Below are 17751 nucleotides of genomic sequence, written 5' to 3' on the forward strand. Positions count from 1 at the left end.
TCAGTCCTGATGATGTATCGTGTTTAGGGTTTGTCGGTATGATTTTCTGGCTGAACTGTAGAGCATAGAGCCATAGTCCAATTTAGATTGAATTATTGTTTTGTAGAGTTTAAGAAGAGTTTCTTGATCTGCTCCCCATTTTGTGTGAGCCACCACACGTAGTAGTTGTAGAGTTTGGTTGCATTTTGTCTGGAGCTTTTGGATATGTGGTATAAAAGTTTCTTGTCAAACGTTATGCCAAGAAATTTATATTCATCTATAATTGGTACTTCATCATTGTATAGTTTCAAATCTGGGTTTGGATATCGCTTGCGTTGCTGGCAAAAGTGTATGCATTTGGTTTTTGTTTTTGATATTGTGAAGCCATTTGTTGTAGTCCATTTGAGTATGTTGTTAATGGATTGCTGGAGTTGTTGCTCTATAGTGTTCATGTATTTTCATTGCTAACAGATCATAAAATCATCGACATACATGGCGCCATTTACCCCAGGATTGAGGCAATGGATTATCTTATTTATTTTGATATTGAATAGAGTAACTAAGAATATGCTTCCTTGTGGGATTCCTTCGGTTTGTTTTTCTGGTTTTGACAGAGTAGGTCCTATTTTTGTTCTAAAGATTCTATCTGATAGGAAGTTTTGGATGAAAATTGGGAATCTGCCTCTTAATCCAAGTTTGTGTAGATCTTTTAATATCCCAAGTGGTGTCGTACGCTTTTTCCAAGTCGAAAAAGATGGCAACGAGGTGTTCTTTTTTTTTATGTTAGCTTCTCTGATGTAAGTTTCCAATCTGATTAAGTTGTCATTTGTGTTCATTTTTTTTCTCAAACCACATTGATATTTGGTTATTTTATTATTCTTTTCATAATACCAGACTATTATCATGCGTTTGTTTTGCATAAGCAGCTAGTTAAGGCTATTGGTCTATAGTTTTGTGGGTTGATATGGTCCTTGTTTGGCTTGGGGATTGATATAATTGTTGTTGTCTTCCAGGTTTTTGGTAGTTTTCCCATTGTCCAAATGTTATTGTACATGTGTAGTAAGTATTTGAGGGATTCCTGGGGGAGTTGTTTGATGAATTTGTATTTGATTCCGTCAGGTCCCTCTGCTGTGTTGCATGACATTTTTACTGAATTTTTTAACTGTCATAGTGAACGGCTTGTGGTAGTGTTCCATGTTATTAGATGAAAAATTTAATTTTGTTCTTTCCTCTTTTGTTTTGATTTTCTGAAATTGTTGATTATTATTTGTTTTGGAGTTTTCTGCATAGGTTTTGGCCATTAAATTTGCTATTTCTGTTTTAGGGGTGGTTTTATTTTGTCCTGTTACAAGAGGTCTTATTTATTGAGGCTTTCCAGAATTTTTTCTTACCATTTCCCAAATTTGTTTGGGTTTTGCATTTGTGTTGAGTTTACTTACATAGTCTTTCCAGCTTTCTTTTTATTGTTCTGCATGATTTTGCAGAGTTTTTTTTAAATTCAATTAAATTTTGGGTAGTTGGTGTGGTCTTGAATTTTCGTAGAGCTGCACGTTGGAGTGTTATTGCTTTTTGGCAATCTTCATTGAACCATGATTTATTTCTTGATGGTTTTGCTTGTCCTTTAGGTATGCATTCCTTTGCTATAGTGGTAAGGATTTCTGTAAAGTGATTATCTTCCAGATCTTGATTTTTGTTTCTTATTAATCTGTTTTTGCATTCTCTTTGCAATTTCTCCCAGTCTGCTCTTTTTAGTTTCCAGTGTATGGGAATTTCCTCGTTCAGGATGGATGTTTCCAGTACGATTGGGAGGTATCATCATATATTTTTCATGTAAAGTCCATAAAAGTTTTCGAGTCACATAAGCTTACGTCTATTGATGATCCTGATCCAGTGGCAGGGTTTAAATAGGTTGATATTTTGTTGTTTCATAAGCATAAATTAGTGTTGTTTATGAGTGTTTCCAATGTTTTGCCTTTGGGGTCTAGCTTTTTTCTACCCCATATTGGGTTGTGGCTGTTGAAGTATCCCAGCAAAAAGTAGGATTTGGAGAGTTGTTCTATAAGGTTGTTTATTTCTTTTGTATTTATAGTTTTGTTTGGAGGTATGTATATGTAACAGATAGTGATGGTTTTATGTAATTTGAGTTGCTATTGCTTGTAGCTTTGTTTTAATATTTATTTTGCTATGAGGTATGTTTTTCCTGATGAGTATTGTTGTATCTCCATTAGCTCTGTCTCCTGTGCTGTTGATAAAATTGTATGCTTCATAGTGTTTCATTTGCAGTTTGTTTTTTTTTTTGTAGGAAGGTTTCTTGTAGGCAGATGGCAGCAGGGTTTAACTGATATGAGTACCAGTAGCTCGTTGTAATTTGCTTTTATACCCAACAATTCCATTGTATGATTCTGTGTGTAATGTTTTGTATCTTGGCTGGTGGTTTGGGTTTTGGCTGTTATTGTCATTATTCATCTGTATGTTTTGTTGCTTCTATCAGCTTTCCTGCTTCTAGGAAGGTTTTGTAGATACTTGCAAAAAATTATCCACTTCCATTTTTTGTATTTGAGTTTTTTGGTTTGATACCTCATTTAGTGATATTTCTGTTTTAGATCTAGATTGGGAACGTTGTCGAGGTTTTTCGGTCTCCAGGCTTTTTGGTTTGTTTTTTTGAGGGGCCTTTTGATTTTTTTGTCTTGAGTGCCTTTCTTGGCTCTTGATTTCGATTAGTTCGAATTTGTTTTCATCCTCAACCAGCACCATTTCTGTTTTTTGTGTATTATGTTAGTAGTATTGGATAAGTTTGGAGTTTTCTCTCGGACTGGGGATTCTCCTTCAGCTCCCATTTAGTTAGTTAAGTTTTTCTTTAATGTCTCCACCAGTAACTTTAATTCTTTCATCAATTCAGTCAGGTTGTTTTGTACAATCTCTTGTTTTGAGATCAGGCTATTTTTAGTTTTTGCTATACTTGCATATGTTGGGGAGTTTGGTGTGCCCTCAACTAGTCTTCTTGCCTCCAGATATGGTAGATTTCTCGTGCGTTTGATTTTACTTATTAGTTTTTCCTTCTCCCAACTTCACATTCCTTTGAATCAGCTGCATGGTTTTGTTTGCAGTTTGCACATTTTGATGGCATTTCGCAGTTGATGTGTTCCCCAATGCCACCACAGTTTTTGCATGTTGGTGGTCTGGTGCATCTATCTTTGTGGTGGTCGAATTTATGATAGTTGTGGCATCGTAATGGGTTTAGAATATAGATTTCTACCTTTTCTATTATGTAGCCAATTCTTATTTCTGTGGTCGGTTTGGGGGTATTGAAATTTAAGATGTAGGTGTTCGTTGGGATCATTTTTTTTTAATGTTTATTCTTCTGATTTCTGTGATTCCTTGTTCCTTGCTAGTCGATGCTAAATCCTGCCCTCTAAGTCCTTCAACTGCCAGGATTCCATCCTAAGGCATCACAAGTCACTACCCATTGCCAACAGGTGGCTTCATTTAAGGACTTTTACTCTCTGCAGGGGACAGAGGCAGTTGGCATATCCTAATGCTCCACAGTAAAGAAGTTGAAAAAGAAAGAAAAGAGAGGAAGGATAGGTGGAAAGAGGAGGGGAATGTTGTTTTTGTTTCTTGGTTTTGCAGAACATGATTGAGTTTTGCAAAAAAAGGAAAAATAAAACAAAAAAACATTCATGTGCGGCGCATTTTAGTCAGGAAGTCATTGTTTTCAGATGACCTTATCTAGTAACATGAGTCAAGCTTGAATCCTGAATCGAGTTTGTTTCGTAGTAATTTTATTTAGGGAATCTAGCAATATCTGAGTGGTCCTTCATGTAAGTACTCAATTATTTTTTTAAAGATTCAATCTAAAAAAAAAAAATGGGGAGGACCAATGCTATAGATCATCCCGATTCTGACAAATTTAATTATTAGCTTTTCATGATCGTTTCAGTCTTATTTTTTACAAATCTCTTCTCTCAATAGTTTCTAATATGTACTTGCTTTCTATGTTTTGTGGCATATCAATCATTTTTGTTTATTAATGCTAAACCAATACACACTAAAAAAATTAATTCAGAAAAATTGGCCCTGGGCATAAGATTGGTAATTTAATAGAATTACTCCCATCTCCATGTAGGAAAGCAATCAAGTTTAATCGTTTAAAGTAATCCAAGTATTTGTAAAGTTTCAATATTTTTTTACTTACTTTAACTTCAATACTATACTTTTCAAATGCCATCGTGTTCATCTTTAATAAATCTTCCAATTCTTGAACAGTAGTCATTAACTTTGTCTTCTTTTGCCGAGAACTGACCAAAGCTTCAGTTTTCTGTTAAAAATCAATATTATAAAAAAAATATTACAATTCTGACATAAAATGTAACATTTTTATTAACTAATGAATTTTGCTGACATTTTGGTAAAGAGTTTCCTTAAAATAAAACAAATATAAAACGTTTGAACTACTGAAGATATATTCAAACAGTTTTGATATTTTTCAGCTTTTTATAACAAATAACAATAAACTGAAGAAATTGGAGGTGGGGGGGGGGGCAATTTAGGCTGTAAAATTAGTTTCCAGTGATTTAAACTTAACTAAACATTAATTGACAGCTTTTGGAATTCTCACATTAGAAGATGAACAAATTGCTAAAAAAAATCCCTCCCAATGTAATATTAACTTAAGGAAGGTTGAGACAGCTTCTTCCAAAGAATAAATTTTCACATGTGAAAAAAGTATCATTTTTATTCAATAAAAAGTTTTACATAATCCCACTTTTACAATTTAGGAATTTCAATATTTTTTTTTAATGAAGATAAAAATATCAATTATAATCTACATTATAATGTTTCTTGAAATGTATTTTTTTCTGATGAGGGTGGAACCTTTTTACTATCATGTTTACAATATTTGAAAGTATTTCTTTCTATGTATCCTGTTAATCTATTTAATAAAGTAGCATTACAAGTTGATTTTTTCTTTTTAGATAATTGTTATTTTATCAACTTGCATGAAAAGAGCTATGTAAAAGATGCTTAAAACCGTTTGAATTATGCAAATACCATCAGTAGTTTAAAAGTTATGAGAATTTTAAGTGCCAAAATTTAGGCTTTTCTGTGGACATTTTTCTTTAGAAAAAGTGGGTTAAATTACGGACCTCAACATTTCAAGAAATTCGGTAATTTCACCACCATTTATTTATTTCTCAAGCTATTCTCATGAAATTTGACAGTCTTTTGTAAAATTGTATGCTTTTTCTAATTATGCAGTCAAATCTGATGGATCTCTTTACCATAAGCCATAGTTATAAATTCAGATGTACAAATTTCAATTTTTTTAAAACTGGTGCATGGTATCATACAGTGGGTGTCTATTCATGAACAAAACTAAGTATCATAGTGGTATTTAAATATAGCTTTATTGAGAATAGGCATTTTCCTGCCTCCTCACCAAAGGAGAGCTTAATCTGGGGTGTAGCCATTGAATGCCTAAAGATCATTCCTGGCCGGTATTTACTACTCCCTTCAAAGAAAAAAAAAATTGAGTAGATATAAATTAATCTCAGAAATAAATCAAAGAAAAATTTTCATATAGATTTTGGATTTCTGTAAAAGATGGAAATTCCCATAGTCAACCAGAACTTATGCATTTTGGGACCAGTTCAATTTTTAATTTTGTTAATCCTCTCTATCTGGCACAAAATATACCCCTATTTTCTGCGATGCAACCCTAAATTGTACTCTACATGAATCCTCGATGTAACTTTCACAGTACCAGGATACCAGGAATCCTGATAAGCAACAACTATATATTCATCAGTTGATGGTAATTTTTGTCATTTCTATTCTGTTATTTTACTGAAAATTCAACTATGTTAAACAAAGAAATAAAATGGTAATCTTTTATCTTGTTTGCACCTTAACATTTAAAATTACTTCTATAGGTTTTAAGGTATGCTGAAAACGAATATCGCATTTAAATTTCTGCAACTAAATAAGGATATTAAGCAATGTCATTTCTTATGTTATCGCTGGTGGCCATCTTGATACGTGCAAGCGCAACCCCAAGAAACTATGCACAAACACGCATACCAAGATGGCCACCAGCAGTAACGTAAGAAATGACATTGCTTAATATCCGGAAAGCTACTTATTTGCGGAAAATTTAAATGCGATATTCGTTTTCAGTATACGCGAAAACCTTTAAAGGTAGTCATTTTAAAGAAAAATGTTAAGGTGGAAACAAGGTAAAAATTTACAAAATGCATCACAATGAAATTCTTTATCAAACCGCATAATTATTATTATTATTATTATTATTTAGATATCCTTAAAAAAAAAAAAAAAAAAAAGCGGCTGTTTTACAGATTCAAAATAATAGTCTTGACAATGAATTAAAAATAAATTCAAGTTTCATGGTATCTTTTTTATTTAATTGTTAGGTAAAAGTACAAAACAGAATAGTTAACAAAAAACACCCTTCTTTCCCCCATCTTAAGAATGGGTTTCTAAATAATAACGTTATTATTTTAGCATGGTAGCATAAGTGCACAAGTACCTTTTATTTGTTATGCATTTGGTTTTTTTTTGAACCATTAAAAAACATAATTCTACCATAAGTACAAATAAGAAGTTAAACGCATGTACTTAGTACATTTTGTTGTTTTTTAACGCTTTTAGTGCATGTGTACTAAAAGCGTTAAAAACAACAAAATAGTATTGTTTGGAAATTTGAAAAACTTGAAAATAATTTTTTTAAATTGACGAACTCAGAATAAAAAATGACTAGTCTAGTAAGACGAAAGCAGAAACAGTTTTCTATCTTTAAGAGAATATGTTAGTCAGCTCAGCGCATAACACGCTTAGCGACCGTTTTTCCGTAAGCAGATTTGATTTCTATAAAAGATAACATTTGAAATAAAATTCTGCGCAATTAATAATTATAAAATATTTACATATTATACATGAAAATAATTCTGAAACTATTATCTATATGAAAATGGATGATATATGCAGATTTATCTTATTAATTTTGAAATATTCTTTGTCAACTTTGCTCGGTCATAACTTTGCTTCCTATAGTCATAAAAATAAAAATCAAACACCAGTAGAGATGGACTTCTTTGTTTATATAGCCTGTAAAATTTCAGCCATATCCAATCAAATTTAACCCCGCGCACATGTATCCAAACGTAAAGTATGAAATGTAAACATTGAAAAAGTGTTTGCCTTTTTGTTGTCTTCATTTTTTACCAATTTTTCATTTTTAACTTGGAGTATAAAAACATTGAACGAATAAAAGAAAAAAAAATTAACATCATTGGAATGCTTATTTTAATGTAATTCTTTTAAAAATTGACCAACAAATAAAAAAGATATGACTTGTTGAAGCACATTATGTAATATTGCTGATGCCCACGAAAATACAGCATACGCTTGTAATGTAAATAAAGGTTTCTCCTGAAACATACGTATTTAATTGTTAGGTAAAAAACAAATTTGTTGAAAATGTTGACTTTTGAAACTTGATTCAATTTTATTTTGAATATGTTTACTTAAGCATCTATTCTTTCAGGTAGAAAATATTGAGTTTCTTTTTTACTCAATGCTAGTTGAAAATGGTACTTGTACAGTTTAGTCAAGACATTAAAAAATGAAAATATCGAAAAAAAGGTTATATTGCACGTATCCGTTATGGAATGAAGTTCTCTTAAAAAAAAAAAAAAAAAATTGCACTTAATTTCATCAAGTAGTTTTTTTTTTTTACAGTGGAGAAACAATTTGTTATGATACCGAGCAAAAGGTTCGATTTTTAGGAAGAAAAGCTAAAATTAAAGATGTGGAGAGAGTGTTGGCGCTTTAATTGGAGTTATCTCCCGTGGCGTTTATAAAATTCAAACAAAATCTTCAGTCCAAAACAGATATGTACAATATAACCTTTTTTTTTTTTTTTCCTCGATATTTTCATTTTTTAATGTCTTGACTAAACTGTACAAGTACCTTGAAAATAATTTAGTTGGTTCCAAGTTTTATATACAAATTGGACTAGAATAAAAAAAATTTCTACACACACATATTCTTTGGTTTCATTGTTATGTTTTACGGCATATCAACCCTTTTCGGTTATTTTATGACAAATCCAGTAATTTTAGAGAAAATTTCTATGCTTCAAGTTGTTTATATTTTTAAATATTTATTCATGGTGTTTGGTTTGCTTTTTTTTTTTGTATAGGAAAATTGATTTTGTCTTTGACTTTGCAGAACATGATTGAGTTTTTACAAAGTGAAAGGAAAAAAAATAACATCAATGTTTGGTGTATTTTAGGACAGCCTAATATGAGAGAATCAGGGCTTCTACAAAATCTGAACTGAACTAAACAGACTTTTGCCAAAGTAAACCTAAAACTTAGGTTAAGGTGAGTTTAGGATAAAAAAATCTTGATTCTGTAAAATTACCAAAATTTCTGATTTATAGCTAAAAGAGAATACTTTACCTTCTCTAACTCCATCTCATATTTTTCAAGTTCTTTAGGATTGATTTCTTCCACAACCGAAGATCCCATGCGACCCTTAGACACGGTATTGCCTCCACCACTCATTGTACCTAAGGGTAAAAAAAAAAAAAAAATGAATCAGTTTTAAATAAAAATACAACTCACTTATGTGAAACAGTTGTTGCTTTTTTCAAACTTAGAATAATAATCATGTACTTATTTACCTGATGTGTCAATTAAAGCTCCTTGTAAAGTGACCACTCTGTAACGTGTCTTGCCGTAAGCAATACGTGTAGCTTGGTCAAGATCTTTGGCCACTAAAGTGTCTCGAAGAGCAAAATAAAAAGCTGGAATTATGGAGTTGTCTTTGACTTTAACAAGATCAAACAGACGTGGAACATTTTCAGGACTGTAAAACAAAAACAACATTGTTTTTAATGTATTAATTAATTGAAATTTATCACAACTCTTTTGGCTTACGTTTCTGAAGTTTTGGATAAGGATTGATTATTGGATTCTTCGGATTACAGTTCTCATCTTGAGTGTTATGTTCACGGCACCAACCTTCTCCAGGTGTATCTTGTTGAACTTGGGAATCTGCACATAATCATGAACAAAATCCATTATTTAATCCACAGTGGTAGTGTGCTCTTGCTCTCTCAGCCATTACTGGGTAGAAGTCCTAAATAATTCACAATTAGATTTGGAGTGTCACTCGCACTGAGGATTCAAACTCCTGAAGAGTGTAACTTATAACTGAATGTTTTTTACAAAGTACTTTATTCACTATGCCACGGATCCATCCGACAGAGGATACATCGACTGAAACGTGAAAATAATGCCATTTTGAGCATCTTTTGTTTTAATCAATATTCTCCAGTCCCTATTTACTTGCTTCATCACAAAGACAAAGTTAGATACAACGTTGGTTTTAATGCTTCACAAACAGAGGCATTTGGGACTGGGACAAAACCAAAAATTGCATCACTCTAGGATTTCCTCTTCACTAACTAAGGACAGAAAAGATGAAGTATAGCATCAGAACAGATACTTCACTTTGCTCCTAGACTAAGTCTACCAATAATCTCCTGTCAATGTTATCCTCAGTTGGATGAAGTATTGTCATTTCAGATAGTGCTTATCTTCCTTGCTTGATTTGGATGTAAACTAAAGGAGAAATACTATACAAGCATATCAGTTATTGCTTTCTCTTTCTTACCCGTCCTCCATCGATTATCTTTTCTTTATTTTGTATCAAATAACATATCATGTAATTAACTCTTTGATATAATTAACTCTTTCGATACAAACAACATGAGCAACAGTTGGGGGAATATATAATGACGCGCAAGCTTTTTTTCGGTTTGTTGTCCACAAGTAATAAACGCTCAAAAAATTCTTTGAATTGCCTTTAAAAAGAACTTTTCTGAACCAATTAAAAAAAAAAAAAAAACAGAAAAGGAAAGTTAAAAAAAATTCTGTTCAACTTAATCGGGAGGTGGGTTATAGGCATACGCTTTTCAGACCAATATGCAAATAGGTATGTCATGCACACAAACATTTAGCGATTACGCAATGGTTATTTACGCATTTACATACAATGAATTGAATTATAATTTCCATGTGGATTTATTGTCAAAAAAAGAAAAAATATAAAATAATACTTTATATGTATATTTACATTATTACCATTTTAAGATTCAAAATTTTATTTTTTCTTTGGCAATGTGGCAACTATTAGGTTTTTACAAAGTTTATGTGCATCTTGTTAAACACACATAAAAAATCAAAACAAGTTAAAAGGTAAAATGAAAAATGATGATTACTAACAGAAAGGTAGGCAGCAATATAATATTTTAATTTGTCCAGATTTCATATATATTATTAAAGAGTCGTGATTTCAAAAGTAAAAGTATTTAGGTGAGAATCAAAACCGAAACTGCAGCATTCAAAGCTGGTGACTTTACCACTGTATCAACGTGACACGTATATGAACCAATTAAAAATGTACAAAATGTTGAACCGTTCTTTTCTATTTTGACCCATTTTTGACCCCTTAAAAACAATTTTAACCGGCTAAAGACCCATAAAAGAACGGGTCATAAAAACACCCAATCATTTGAGGCCCCTAGCGTCGCTCTGCGACTTTTAGTTTCGGAGGAGATAAAGTTTGAAAATATGGAGACAAACAGCCGTTTATATATTAGATTACTCTGCAGATGTTTATAAACATAGTATACAAATAATATTTTGGAATTATACATTTTGGTCTTTAGGCTTCTTTAAATTTAATTATATATATATACACACATATATATATATATACACATATATACAAACATGCAAGCACACACATACACATCAATATTAGTTTTGTGTTATAGAAATCAACATAACAGAACATTCAAACAAATTCCAATAAAGCTTAAATTTTTTCAAGGAATCTAGACATCATTGAAATTTTCCTTTAATTCCGTCTGAAGTCACTAGGGGAAATCACTAGGGGAAATTATCAGTTAGGTTTAATATAATTAATGAAATATATCAAATCAAAATTCATATTTCTTTTTAAATAGATTTTCTATGTTTCCTAAAATAAAAATAAAATTAAACAAAGAATATTTCTGCAAAAAATGTATTTAAAAAATTAAATTTAAACATTTAAATAATTAGGTTTAGTATTTTAAGATTTTTTAGATAAATAAATAAAACAAAATTTAGTATTTGGTAAAATCTATTTTTATGTCCATTCTATATAATTATTGTTCAATTTATTGTTTTAAAATTATGTTGCAATTTAAGCTGTAGCAACAAAGCAAGTTGAAAACTTTTTTTTTTAACTTTAATATCAGAATAAAAAAACAAGTAATCCTAAGTCAGGATACTTAACTGATATATACAGGGAAAGATAAGTACAAATTTAAATATAATTGCATGACAAATTCTTACGTAGTGATTTTCTTATTGCAATAACTTTTCCATTTTTCCATCTTGTCGAGTCCAATAAAAGTGGACGACCCAAGTCGGTTTGTTTTGAGGAAGTCAACACACGTCATAGCTGTAGAGATTTTATCAACCACAATGTTGTCAAGGGCGCCACATGCAGTAGAAATGGCAATGTCATATTTGTCGTCTATGGCTCCGAGATCTCCCTAGAAAAACAAAGAGCAAATAAAGCATTTTTTAATTGGTTTTATATGTGTAGATGCATATTTTTTTTAATTGGTTTTATATGTGCAGATGCATATTTTTTTAATTGGTTTTATATGTGCAGATGCATATTTTTTTAATTGGTTTTATATGTGCAGATGCATATTTTTTTAATTGGTTTTATATGTGCAGATGCATATTTTTTTAATTGGTTTTATATGTGTAGATGCATATTTTTTAAATTGGTTTTATATGTGTAGATGCATATTTTTTTAATTGGTTTTATATGTGCAGATGCATATTTTTTTAATTGGTTTTATATGTGCAGATGCATATTTTTTTAATTGGTTTTATATGTGCAGATGCATATTTTTTAAATTCGTTTTATATGTGCAGATGCATATTTTTTAAATTGGTTTTATATGTGCAGATGCATATTTTTTTAATTGGTTTTATATGTGCAGATGCATATTTTTTAAATTGGTTTTATATGTGCAGATGCATATTTTTTAAATTGGTTTTATATGTGCAGATGCATATTTTTTAAATTGGTTTTATATGTGCAGATGCATATTTTTTTAATTGGTTTTATATGTGCAGATGCATATTTTTTTAATTGGTTTTATATGTGCAGATGCATATTTTTTTAATTGGTTTTATATGTGCAGATGCATATTTTTTAAATTGGTTTTATATGTGCAGATGCATATTTTTTTAATTGGTTTTATATGTGCAGATGCATATTTTTTAAATTGGTTTTATATGTGCAGATGCATATTTTTTAAATTGGTTTTATATGTGCAGATGCATATTTTTTTAATTGGTTTTATATGTGCAGATGCATATTTTTTTAATTGGTTTTATATGTGCAGATGCATATTTTTTTAATTGGTTTTATATGTGCAGATGCATATTTTTTTAATTGGTTTTATATGTGCAGATGCATATTTTTTTAATTGGTTTTATATGTGCAGATGCATATTTTTTTAATTGGTTTTATATGTGCAGATGCATATTTTTTTAATTGGTTTTATATGTGCAGATGCATATTTTTTTAATTGGTTTTATATGTGCAGATGCATATTTTTTTAATTGGTTTTATATGTGTAGATGCATATTTTTTAATTGGTTTTATATGTGCAGATGCATATTTTTTTAAATTGGTTTTATATGTGCAGATGCATATTTTTTTAAATTGGTTTTATATATGTAGATGCATATTTTTTTTAATTGGTTTTATATGTGTAGATGCATATTTTTTAATTGGTTTTATATGTGCAGATGCATATTTTTTTAAATTGGTTTTATATGTGCAGATGCATATTTTTTTAGCAAAAATAAAAAAATTGAATAAAAAAAAAAATCATTATTTAATTCTTCATTTTTAACTTTAATTGAATAGCGAGAAATTAATTTCTTCCCCTAACTTTTTTTTTATTCAATTTTTTTATCAAAAATAAAAAAATTGAATAAAAAAAAAATCATTATTAAGGATTAAATAATGATTTTTTTTTTATTCAATTTTTTTAACTTTAATTGAATAGCGAGAAATTAATTTCTCCCTCTAACTTTGGCACACTGTAAAGAAATCAAAAACAAACACTTGCAGAATCTGTGGAAACTCCACATCTGTATCCTTTATCGGCTGTATTTATGAGGATCTATCTCAGAAATCATTGCAAGAGTTAGTGAAATATTTCCTTTCTTTGGATGTCTAGCAAGATCCCCCTCCTCCTGGACAATATTATTGCACCATCTTTGGACAAAAAAGATACTAAACCTTGATTCTAGCACAAAGGCAAAGAAAGTGCACTTTAATTTGTTTTATATTTGACACAGTCATAACATCAGATGAAATTTTAAAAAAAAAAGGAGAGAAGATGAAATGTGATAATGTCCACACAAACATGAAATTGTCTTAGTTATTATTTTATAGATAAAAATGTAATCATTCTTTTTTTTTACACTATAGAAATGAAATCATTCTTTCTTTTACACAATAAAAATGTGATCATTCTTTTTTTTTTACACAATAAAAATGTGATCATTCTTTTTTTTTTACACAATAAAAATGTAATCATTCTTTTTTTTTTACACAATAAAAATGTAATCATTCTTTTTTTTTACACAATAAAAATGTAATCATTCTTATTTTTTTTACACAATAAAAATGTAATTCTTTTTTTTTTTTTACACAACAAAAATGTAATCATTCTTTTTTTTACACTATAAAAATGTAATCATTCTTTTTTTTACACAATACTTGAATTAATTTCAAAATGACAGCACTAATCTGCTTAACACTTTAAAATTTTTTTTATGTTATATAAGCACACTTATTTTTTTACGTTTTGCTATCAAAGTTAAAATTGAAATAAAGAAATTGGTGATCATTTCCCATTCGACATGTAATCATATCAGCAAACAGAACAGTTATTAAATTCATAGCTCTCCCAAGTGAAATACCACCTCCTCATAGCCAAATGTTTGACAATTCGGTTATTATTCCACTTCAGAGCAACTGTACAGGGTGAAATGATAAAATTGTCATCCTATATATATATAAAAAAAAAATGATATGATTCCATTTCCGTTTGATGAAAACTGGTTTTGTTTACTTGTTGCAGACCATCTACTAGTTAGTTAGTTGCGTACAAATCCCAAGAGCGATAGCCTTTTATCATTTCTGAAAGTGACACACTGTTCAACAAGCGAGATCAGAGATGCGTCGCTGTACAACTCATACATGCTACAGATCCAAGTTATGACAACAGGACCATTGCCAGCACCCTCAAAATGCAAATCCGGACGGTTTAACACTTGAGGGCATGGTTCAACGCATCAGACAACCCTTAATAACAGAGACATGCCCAGGGTGAGAAAAACAAAGTTTCTGGCCATGGTTATGGTCTTTGGTGTGGTTTCAAGTGAGGGCCACATCATGGCACCTCACATCTTCAAAGTTGGCTTGAAAGTCAACACCAAAGTGTACCTGCATGTACTGAAGAGTGTGGTGATCTTCTGGTGCAATCAGGTGGCCGCTGGTAAACCCTGGGTGTGGCACCAGGACTTGGCACCGGTCTACAACAAGTCCAAAGAGACCCAGGCTTCGTTTCAGAAGGAGTGCTTTGACTTTGTACTCTTCTCTCACTGCCCCCACCTCTCCGTCGCTAATCTGAATCTGCTGGACTACTTCGTTTAGTTATACATTGAGAAAATCACCAACATGACCTCCCACAACATCAAAGCCAGTTTAATCACTGCCATCCGCCAAGAAATTGCCAAGCTCCTGCTGGCACTTGCAGAAAAGGCATGCTCTCAGTTCTGAACCTATATTGAGGCAGTGATTGAGGCTGAAGGCGGCTATATTGAATAGATGTCAGCTTTACTACATAATCAAGTTACCTGAATTGATTTTTTTCAAAAATTTAAAAATAAAGCTGTAGTATTGTTTTCTTTTGGGCGACAAATTTATTGTTCCACCTTGTATATTATATTAGCATAGAAGCTATTTTTTTTTACAAGATTTTTGGGGACTTCTGCACTAGTGCGAAAGTACAACTTTTTTAGTTTTCATTTAAGAAACTTGGAGTTTGCATAGCAAGGACAGATAAATGTACGTAAGAATCAGAAACTATCTTTTGTCACAAGTTTTTTAATATTTATTTTAATTAAATAAATGTGGAACAAAATTTTTTATATTTATTTTAATTCAATAAATGTGTAACAAAATTTTTTTTATTTATTTTAATTCAATAAATGTGTAACAAAATTTTTTTTATTTATTTTAATTCAATAAATGTGTAACAAATTTTTTTTATTTTAATTCAATAAATGTGTAACAAAATTTTTTATTTTAATTCAATAATGTGTAACAAATTTTTTTTATTTTAATTCAATAAATGTGTAACAAAATTTTTTTAATTTATTTTAATTCAATAAATGTGTAACAAATTTTTATTTATTTTAATTCAATAAATGTGTAACAAATTTTTTTTAATTTATTTTAATTCAATAAATGTGTAACAAATTTTTTTTAGTTATTTTAATTCAATAAATGTGTAACAAAATTTTTTATTTATTTTTATTCAATAAATGTGTAACAAAATTTTTTTTATTTATTTTAATTCAATAAATGTGTAACAAATTTTTTTTATTTTAATTCAATAAATGTGTAACAAATTTTTTTTTATTTTAATTCAATAAATGTGTAACAAAATTTTTTATATTTATTTTAATTCAATAAATGTGTAACAAATTTTTTTTTATTTATTTTAATTCAATAAATGTGTAACAAAATTTTTTTAATTTATTTTAATTCAATAAATGTGTAACAAAATTTTTTTTATTTATTTTAATTCAATAAATGTGTAACAAAATTTTTTTAATTTATTTTAATTCAATAAATGTGTAACAAAATTTTTTAATTTATTTTAATTCAATAAATGTGTAACAAAATTTTTTTTATTTATTTTAATTCAATAAATGTGTAACAAATTTTTTTTAATTTATTTTAATTCAATAAATGTGTAACTTTTTATATTTATTTTAATTCAATAAATGTGTAACAAAATTTTTTATATTTATTTTAATTCAATAAATGTGTAACAAAATTTTTTTATTTTAATTCAATAAATGTGTAACAAATTTTTTTTTATTCATGTTGGACTATTATCCTCATCTTCTATTTGTTGTTTTCACGTTTCGGCCAATTATTCCTCTGGCCTCCACAACGGGATAAGAATGTCGAATCCTCCACTTACATCCACAGCAATTGCTACCTTCAATAGCTATTGTTATCTCACCACAGTTTGGTCAACTAATCCTCTGACTGACTGGGTGGAATCGAAACCACTATCTCTAGACAATACTCACCTGGAATCAGATATTCTGCATCTCTATCCACTACACCATTGGCCCCTAAGGGCAATCATGGTTGGATTTTTTGGTCTTATAAATCCAATTGTTGTGTTCCAATTGTCGGGTCAGTACCGATTGTTATATTATTGAATTAGTTTGGAATTATTTTAGGGGTCCGTGGTGCAGTGGATAGAAATGCGGAATATCTATGATTCCAGGTGAGCATTGTCTGACCTTTATGAGATAGGAATGCCGAGTCTTGTAAATTATCCCCATTAATTACTAGCTTCCATAGTTGTCTCACCACATTTTGACCAACTAATCCTTTGGCCTGCTTTGTGTAGGATTGAAACCGCTCTAGAACCAAAGAGACTTAACACCTTTATCCACTGCATCATGGGCCTTGTCGCGATTAATTACCTGAAGAAGGCCAGAGGATGAGTTGGCTGAAACGTGGTGAAACAATAACTATGAAGATGTAAAAAATAACAGTTTGCAAAAAGAATAAATTGTGTTTTGCACAAAATGTTGAGAAATATAAATTTTCTTACAACTGTTGTCATTAATTAATATATAATCAAAATATTAAAAAAAAAAAAGAAAAGAAAATGATGCCATATACCAATCTGCCATAAATTCCTGGAATATTTCCTTTTTTCTTTTGCATCATCAAAGAATCAAGAAGTTTTCCTTTGCTTTGTGCTGCCTGTTGTGACATTTTTAATTCTTCTACTTTCAGACGAGCAGCTTTCATCTAAAGAAATTTAAAAATAATCTAATAAGATTTTGAACAAAAAAAAAAAAAAAAAAAAAAAAATACACAAAAACAAATTGGCATTTTTTTTATAAACAAGATTACAATTATGATTAAATTCTCCAATAATCAAAGAGCTGATTGAGTTATGGCGATCTGCTTAGAGAGATATTGACAAAGAAAAAATTCAATACATTCACTAACAAAGATACACTCCGTCCAACAATATATTTTTGCTAGCCTGGGAAAATCGTATGAAAAACAAAATATACACTTCATTACACCCCTAAAGGAGGAACCAATACTTGGATAGGATAGTATTATGCGTCGAATAAATACTACCCTCCCATTAGGAGACTATGATGCTTAGGAGGATGGTCTAATAACAAAAGATCAGATACTACCTCTTCCCTTCTAATTGATCATTGAAAGGGAATACATTGGTCTGAAATAACATATACTGAATTAAAGACAGTACAATTAATAGAAGTTTAATAGTTTCAACTTCAGACAAATACCAAAATC

At 29.9% G+C, this 17751-nt stretch overlaps 1 protein-coding gene across 3 annotated transcripts in view; it reads right to left on the bottom strand.

Annotated features, from left to right (window-relative positions):
- Positions 1-17751, bottom strand: part of LOC145293127 (structural maintenance of chromosomes protein 4-like) — a 96394-nt gene that overhangs the window by 36785 nt on the left and 41858 nt on the right. For all 3 annotated transcript variants that reach the window (XM_080139529.1, XM_080139530.1, XM_080139528.1), the window contains exons 14-18: positions 17095-17226; positions 11412-11614; positions 8687-8871; positions 8463-8572; positions 4175-4297 (exon numbers count right to left, since the gene is read on the bottom strand). In XM_080139529.1, coding sequence (XP_079995655.1) covers positions 4175-4297; positions 8463-8572; positions 8687-8871; positions 11412-11614; positions 17095-17226 — 753 coding nt within the window. The remainder of the gene's footprint in view (positions 1-4174; positions 4298-8462; positions 8573-8686; positions 8872-11411; positions 11615-17094; positions 17227-17751) is intronic.

Source organism: Euprymna scolopes, chromosome 14 (assembly GCF_053919585.1).
Source record: "Euprymna scolopes isolate OS-2025 chromosome 14, ASM5391958v1, whole genome shotgun sequence".
NCBI classification, from domain to species: domain Eukaryota; kingdom Metazoa; phylum Mollusca; class Cephalopoda; order Sepiida; family Sepiolidae; genus Euprymna; species Euprymna scolopes.